Here is a 7,873-nt window from a genome sequence, read left to right as displayed (position 1 = left end):
GCTTTTAGGAAAACACTTGTGACCATCTCTAGATGGTTTAAGCCACAGAATAAGAGTCGCCATCAGTTAAAGCTTACATTTCACTGTATTGTTATGACCACTCAGTCTGGGGTGGAAAGGTAGGCCCACTCAGTCTGGGGTGGAAAGGTAGGCCCACTATGTCTGGGGTGGAAAGGTAGGCCCACTATGTCTGGGGTGGAAAGGTAGGCCCAATCTGTCTGGGGTGGAAAGGTAGGCCCACTCTGTCTGGGGTGGAAAGGGAGGCCCACTCTGTCTGGGGTGGAAAGGGAGGCCCACTATGTCTGGGGTGGAAAGGTAGGCCCACTCTGTCTGGGGTGGAAAGGTAGGCCCACTCTGTCTGCGGTGGAAAGGTAGGCCCACTCAGTCTGGGGTGGAAAGGTAGGCCCACTCTGTCTGGGGTGGAAAGGTAGGCCCACTCTGTCTGGGGTGTAAAGGTAGGCCCACTCTGTCTGGGGTGGAAAGGTAGGCCCACTCAGTCTGGGGTGGAAAGGTAGGCCCACTCAGTCTGGGGTGGAAAGGTAGGCCCACTCAATCTGGGGTGGAAAGGTAGGACCACTCTGTCTGGGGTGGAAAGGTAGGCCCACTCTGTCTGGGGTGTAAAGGTAGGCCCACTCTGTCTGGGGTGGAAAGGTAGGCCCACTCTGTCTGGGGTGGAAAGGTAGGCCCACTCTGTCTGGGGTGGAAAGGTAGGCCCACTCTGTCTGGGGTGGAAAGGTAGGCCCACTCTGTCTGGGGTGGAAAGGTAGGTCCACTATGTCTGGGGTGGAAAGGTAGGCCCACTATGTCTGGGGTGGAAAGGTAGGCCCACTATGTCTGGGGTGGAAAGGTAGGCCCACTCTGTCTGGGGTGGAAAGGTAGGCCCACTCTGTCTGGGGTGTAAAGGTAGGCCCACTCAGTCTGGGGTGGAAAGGTAGGCCCACTCTGTCTGGGGTGTAAAGGTAGGCCCACTCTGTCTGGGGTGGAAAGGTAGGCCCTACTCTGTCTGGGGTGTAAAGGTAGGCAAAACTCTGTCTGGGGTGTAAAAGTAGGCCCACTCAGTCTGCGGTGGAAAGGTAGGCCCACTCTGTCTGGGGTGGAAAGGTAGGCCCACTCTGTCTGGGGTGGAAAGGTAGGTCCTACTCTGTCTGGGGTGGAAAGGTAGGTCCTACTCTGTCTGGGGTGGAAAGGTAGGCCCACTCTGTCTGGGGTGGAAAGGTAGGTCCTACTCTGTCTGGGGTGGAAAGGTAGGCCCACTATGTCTGGGGTGGAAAGGTAGGCCCACTCTGTCTGGGGTGGAAAGGTAGGCCCACTATGTCTAGGGTGTAAAGGTAGGCCCACTCTGTCTGGGGTGTAAAGGTAGGCCCACTCTGTCTGGGGTGGAAAGGTAGGCCCACTATGTCTGGGGTGGAAAGGTAGGCCCACTCAGTCTGGGGTGGAAAGGTAGGCCCACTCTGTCTGGGGTGTAAAGGTAGGCAAAACTCTGTCTGGGGTGTAAAAGTAGGCCCACTCAGTCTGCGGTGGAAAGGTAGGCCCACTCTGTCTGGGGTGGAAAGGTAGGCCCACTCTGTCTGGGGTGGAAAGGTAGGCCCACTATGTCTGGGGTGTAAAAGTAGGACCACTCTGTCTGGGGTGGAAAGGTGTTCAATCGTTGCTCAATTGGTATCAAGGGACCTGATGTGTGCCAGGAAAACATTCCCCACACCAGTACTCCACCGTCAACAGACTGTACCGTTGAATCCAGGCAGGACGGGTCTATGGACTCACGCTGCTTAGGCCAAATCCTGACTCTACAATCAGCATGATGCAACAGAAACCGGGATGGAGCCACTTCTTGTTGTTTTTATCTGACAGGATGGAACCCGATGTGGTCGTCTGCTGCAATTGCCCAACCGTGACAAGGATCGAAAAGTTCTGCAGTCCGAGATGCTGTTCTACACCCCACTGTTGTACTGAGACGGTATTTGTCCATTGATGGCCCACCTTTTAGCTTGCATGATTCTTGCCATTTTCCTTCGACCTCTCATCAACGAGCTGTTTCGCCCACAGAACTGCCGCTGACTAGATGTTTTTTGGTTTGTCGCACCATTGTCGGTAAACCCTAGACAGCGTCATGCATGAAAAGCCCAGGAGGGCGGCCGTTTCTGAGATACTGGATGCCGCGAGGCTGGCACCGACGATCAGACCACACTCAAAGTCGCTTAGGTCACTGTTAGAGGAATTCTAAATTCCTATATGTTTTGTAGCCAAAACCAAAATCACACTCTATCTATTTCATAATAAGTTGTAAGTTTATTATTTTTGCATGAAATAGATCGAGACCAGTCTTAAAAACAGGCTCAGCATTTATTCTTGAAGAGTACTGGTACATACACATTTTTCCACAGGTTATAAACTGAAAATGACGTCAGCGTTTTCTAAATGTTCTATCTCTTCATGACACCGGTAGAGAGGCCCTATAGTTCTCGAGCCTTCCCTCCTCGCCTAAAGCCAAGGTCAGTCATTGTAAATCAGCATTCTAGACAGTCTGGAGATAGTTCATTCATTTGTACAAAGGAACAGACCGTCATTGTTACTAGACTCCTGACTATATTATATACAATTGGGAATGGGAGCAAGAGGGAAAATTCATATATGTACAGTACATAATAGCATTTGGACTAGTCAGTCCTGATTGAAAGGTACACATAATTAGTCATCATTGATAAAAATTTCCTTAACAGTCACTCGTTTTCCCCATTATAACGTTCCACGTCCACGTGACTCACTGTCGGTAGGAGCGCTGTGGTCATTACCTCCAAACCAACAGTCATTACCACTTCCTCTCCTGCTGATGGCTTTATCTGAGATGGCTAAATCAACCTCAACCCGATCCGCTCTTCCTCCCAGTAGCTCCAGACAGACACTCTCCACACAAAACCTGTTTCCAGTGGCTGAATATATGTTGATGGTTGAGATAAGGCTGAATCTTATCACTCCTGGTCAACTTTTGGTTCCCCTCAGATAGACACAGGAGTTGATGTGCTGTGTTGGGATCCAATGTCAGCAGGAACCAGTCCAGGAAGAGGAAAAAGGCCCTGTGCCTTTAAGAATATATTATTGACAAGTCAGTCAGCCAATCTCTGCACCCATATGTTGGCCAATCACCTCTGGCGCCCTTCCCTTGGGCATCAGGGCTGCATTCAGCACAAATAAAATGTAATGCATTATTCAATTAAACGGAAACGGTGCTGTTCTGAACGACCAGTTGAAAAATTGTAAGGGGTTGGGTTGTGATTTAGGGAATGCTGTCAGCATGGCCGCTTTCCTTTAAATACACCACTTGTTGCTTCATGACACACCCTGCCACACCCACCAAACGGAGCAGAACATTGAAGAGCGTTTTTGGGAAACGTGTCATTCAGTACAAGCCGTTACGCAAACAAAGCAAGCGTTTAATTGAACTGAACGCACCCCGTTTGAGTTTCTAAAAGTGAGTGGGAAATGGGCAATTTGGCATGGTTGATGCTAAATGGTATCCTTTGGATGTCCCTACACTAAACCCTAAACCTAACCCTTAACTTAACCCTAACCTTAACCTGTTCCTTTAACCGTTTAAAATGTAACCTTCATTGGGGTGACATCAGAGTTGGAGGTCCTAAGGATCCCACTTAGACTTTTCCAACTGGTCATATGGGAGAAGAGATTGCCAAGTCAAGTTAATGAGTGATGCAGTGCTTGTGTAGTGTGTGCTGTACTAACAAATTCATGCTACTGGTTGTTGAAAAGTCACAGTCAATCGATCAATAATATAATAATACTCTTAGCAAAGGTGTTTATCTTTAATATTTACAATCTGTAGAAACTGTGAGATTAGAAAGGTTCAGAATATGAGAAATGTATATGACAAATAGAAATCAAAACTGGATGGTCTTCAGAGGTAGATGGTCTTCAAAGATAACTAATGTCAAATACAGTGTCCGTGAAATGTATGTATTATGTATAAAGGAAGTGGAAGCCTAAGTATTCTGTCCATTAGTTACTCCAGTTAGGGGAGTGGTGGTAGGGTTTGGGGAAATTAATAAAAAAGGAAAATATATTTAAGATGATGTTTTCAAAATATATATATATATGGGGTATTGGAAATGATGCAGACAATTACGCTGATATAAGTCACAATCTATCTGCAATATTAAAGCTGATTCATCCCCCGCCCCCCCCTCTCCCAAAAAACATTAGAAACAAGACAATAATAAAAACAAATATTATAATCATATTATTTGATTTAAACACATCTTTCCTGGATATCCTGTCCATTTCCACCTTGCAGATCTCTTTCAGGTCAGAGACACATTTCTTCGCTTGTTCAAATGTGATACTGATGCTGGGTATGGCCTCAGATCCAGGAGTAACACAGAGAGACTGGAAACTCTATGATGTTGAGAAAGACAAAGGTTATTTGATTTCAAACACATTCCACAGGGAAAGAATGTCTAGAGACAGCCATTGAAAAGCAATTTCTTTGCAACATTTAAGTTAGTGTCACCTGGAGGAAATGGATGTTATCCTCTGTGTGTGAAAGCTGCTTTAGTTCAGTATCTCTCCTCTTCAACTCAGCCACTTCCTGTTCCAGTTGCTGCAGTCGCCTTTTAGCTCGACTCACTTCAGCCTCCTCCTGGGCTCTGATCAGCTCATTCACCTCAGAGCGCCTTCTCTCAATGAAGAGGATCAGCTCAGTTAAGGTCCTCTCACTGTCAGACAATTCCTCTTGTGCAGAGCACTGTTAGGACAGAGGTGAGAGGGGACATTTCATCCTCCCTATTAACTTATCTCTCATCAGGACCCCAGACAGCCTGAACATTATTAAAGTATTGGTCCCATCACTCACCTTCAGAGAGTCCACAGCCTGTCTCAGCTCCTGCATCTCCTTCTCTCTCTCCTGGATTCTCAGCATGGATTTCAGACTGTTTTCCCCCATCTGCTTCTGCAGAGAAGATTATCAGACCAATAAATCACTAACTATCAGGTAGGCTACTGTGCATCTGACAAGGTACCCAGAAAGCAAAATGGCGTAAAAAGGGTTGAAAAAGCATCTTTCCCTGATGTTGAAACCACGTTCACTTTCAGTTCTGAAGGAACATTTCAGGGAACAGAACTGAAAACCGGAAAATAAGTAATTTTTAGAGGATCGGAAACAGAACCGGGAACGAAAGCGATCTGTAGTGTTCTGGAACAGAACTGTTATTAATGCAATTCCATGAAAGGTTTGCATCAATGTTCCATCACATGTTTTGGAGCACAGAGCAAATTGTAAGTCTTGTGAGCAGAAACTTGAACATTGTGAGAATTTTGTGCAACGTCCGGCGCGCATTTACAGTGAACACTGAGGCTGTACCCTTACAGTTTTAGACAGTAGCCAATATATTCTGGCTATCTGAGCATAATGTAAGCCTACTAACAAAACCAATGGAGCACATCCCATAACATATATGTGGTGTTCAATGCAGGTCTACATTGCATGAAATGGTTTTACATTATGAAAGGCTTGACATTAGATAATGATGCTTTACTTGGTCTGTAACACCGTGGGCCAAATAGGTGACTGTAAATACCATTGTATTGTGTTCTATGATGCAAGAAACAGGGGAACAAAATAAAATTAATTATTATCACCACACAGAGAATTAGACCATGTAGGCTACCCCTCTGCTAATTGACATATTTACATATTCAAGCCTGTATCAAACTACAACACTGCCCCTTTAATTTTGACATAATCTTTCTAACTGATTGGCTTTATAAAGGTAGCTTGAAATGTAGCCTATACATTTTGTGCTGCTGTAGGAAGCAGTAACTCTCCATTGCTGACCTATAGCTATCTATAACTGGCCTAATAACTCGCTAACTAGCAAATCATTTCAATAAATGTGCACACGAGCTTCCTGCGCTCTGATCTGACCGGGACTGATCTGAAAAGCAGACTCAATCTTGCAAAGTTAGATTTGTTTTGGTTTGTTGCATTGAAAAGGGGCTGATATAATGTTGATTCGATCACAGAATAAATGTTAATCTACAGTGCAAACTAATGGGGCGGAATTCAGTGACACTCAGTCTCTTGCATTTCTTACTAAGCTTGCCAGGTATTTACTATCCTGGAGGAGGAGCGCGCAGTTTAGAGGGAACATTGGCTAGTGTAAACAGTATAACTTTAGACCGTCCCCTTGCCCATACCCGGGCGCGAACGAGGGACCCTCTGCACACATCAACAACAGTCACCCACGCAGCATCGTTACCCATCCCGCCACAAAAGCCACGGCCCTTGCAGAGCACTACTACTTCAAGGTATCAGAGCAAGTGACGTCATTGATTGCAACATTATTTGGCGGGCACCGCTAAGCTAGCCGTTTCACATCCGTTACCATAGCACACCTTCCACTTCGTTAATTATTTTTCCAAAGATCGCATATCCCCATGTTGATGATCTATTATGTAAAATACAGCAATATATGGTGCATAATAATTTTCAGTAATATAATACTATGTGTGTGTGGGTAATCGTGTTATTTTTTGTTCCTAAATGATTTCTAATGTCTAGTATATCATTGTGTAATTCAGTGAAGTTATGATGCTAGTAATAACCCAAGCACGTTCTTATTCACGTCACGTCATTGTGTTCAGCGATTCAAGCCAAGCCCCCTCCATGTCCACCCCTCTCTGGCACTCTCCCCACCCTTGAAATCTCTCGCCAACCTATCAGATTAGACATTTATTTTTAAACAAAAATACTTTACATACAAAAGCTTTGCCACACGAACTACTTGTGATTCTCTCTATTCTTCTTACACCTATTTTCACTCACTAGTCTGAATGTCAGGCTTAAAAAGATGAATGCATTGTGTGATATTTGACTGTTCCCATCTTTACCTGTTTCTCAGTCCTCTCTGCTGCAGCTGACACTGTATCATGGCCTTTATGTTCATCCATCACACACAGCAGACAGATACACTGCTGATCTGTACGACAGTAAACCTCCAGCAATTTGTCATGATGAGGGCAAATCTTCTCCTGGAGTTGTCCAGTGGCATCAATCAACTTGTGTTTTTTTCCTCGGTTGAGGTCATTGTGAAGATTGAGGTGAGTCTCACAGTAAGAGGCCAGACACATCAGACAAGACTTGAAAGCTTTGAGTTTTCTCCCAATGCAGCTGTCACACCCCACATCTAAAGGTCCAGCATAACAGTGAGCAGGAGGGGGAGCAGCCTGGAGTCCTCTGTTCTTCAGTTTCTCCACCACTTCAGCCAGCACAGTGCTCCTGTTTAGAACAGGCCTTGGGATAAAGGTCTGTCTGCACTGTGGACAGCTGTAGAAACCTTTCAGATCATCCTGATCCCAGTGTTCTATAATACAGCCCATACAGTAACTGTGTCCACAGGCAGTAGTCACCGGATCCTTCAGTAAATCCAGACAGATTGAACAGGTAATCAGATCCATATCTTCAAAATGTGCTTCTGCCATTGTGAAACACCCTATCAGACTGAGCAGCAGATTCACAGAGATGGTTTCGTTTCCCAGTTTAACGGTTTGTTCTGAGCAGTAGGAGTGGCTTCCCTTGAATCTGGGCTTTCTGCCTGGTTCTTTTTCTGAACTGGGATATCAGACAGTCTGGCCAGCAGAGGGCATATGTAGTGGAGGTCTTTGGACGACATTTACACAACACAGCCATGAACAATAACATACAGTGATATACAGGAATGTGTGTAATAATGTACAGTAATGTTATAGTGTGTTATGACTGTCTTGGGTTGCAACCCCCTCCCTCCCCCTCCCACACCCACACAACACCACTTTCATATAGTTTTCATGTTCTATTAAACTGAGGCACGTTTTACATTGTTCC

General features: G+C 45.4%; 1 protein-coding gene across 1 annotated transcript; it reads right to left on the bottom strand.

Annotated features, from left to right (window-relative positions):
• Positions 1–2,324: 2,324 nt before the first annotated feature.
• LOC135556688 (tripartite motif-containing protein 29-like) lies at positions 2,325–7,541 on the bottom strand. The gene is made up of 4 exons (XM_064990074.1): positions 6,901–7,541; positions 4,865–4,960; positions 4,523–4,756; positions 2,325–4,407 (listed from the first exon to the last, which is right to left on the bottom strand). Exons 1-4 carry the CDS (start codon positions 7,489–7,491, stop codon positions 4,180–4,182), a joined length of 1,149 nt encoding a protein of 382 aa, XP_064846146.1. The 5' UTR covers positions 7,492–7,541; the 3' UTR covers positions 2,325–4,179.
• Between the last annotated feature and the right edge of the window lie 332 nt (positions 7,542–7,873).

The sequence above is a fragment of the Oncorhynchus masou genome, chromosome 15, assembly GCF_036934945.1.
Source record: "Oncorhynchus masou masou isolate Uvic2021 chromosome 15, UVic_Omas_1.1, whole genome shotgun sequence".
Classification (NCBI taxonomy): domain Eukaryota; kingdom Metazoa; phylum Chordata; class Actinopteri; order Salmoniformes; family Salmonidae; genus Oncorhynchus; species Oncorhynchus masou.
This window is presented reverse-complemented; position numbering and strand designations above follow the sequence as displayed.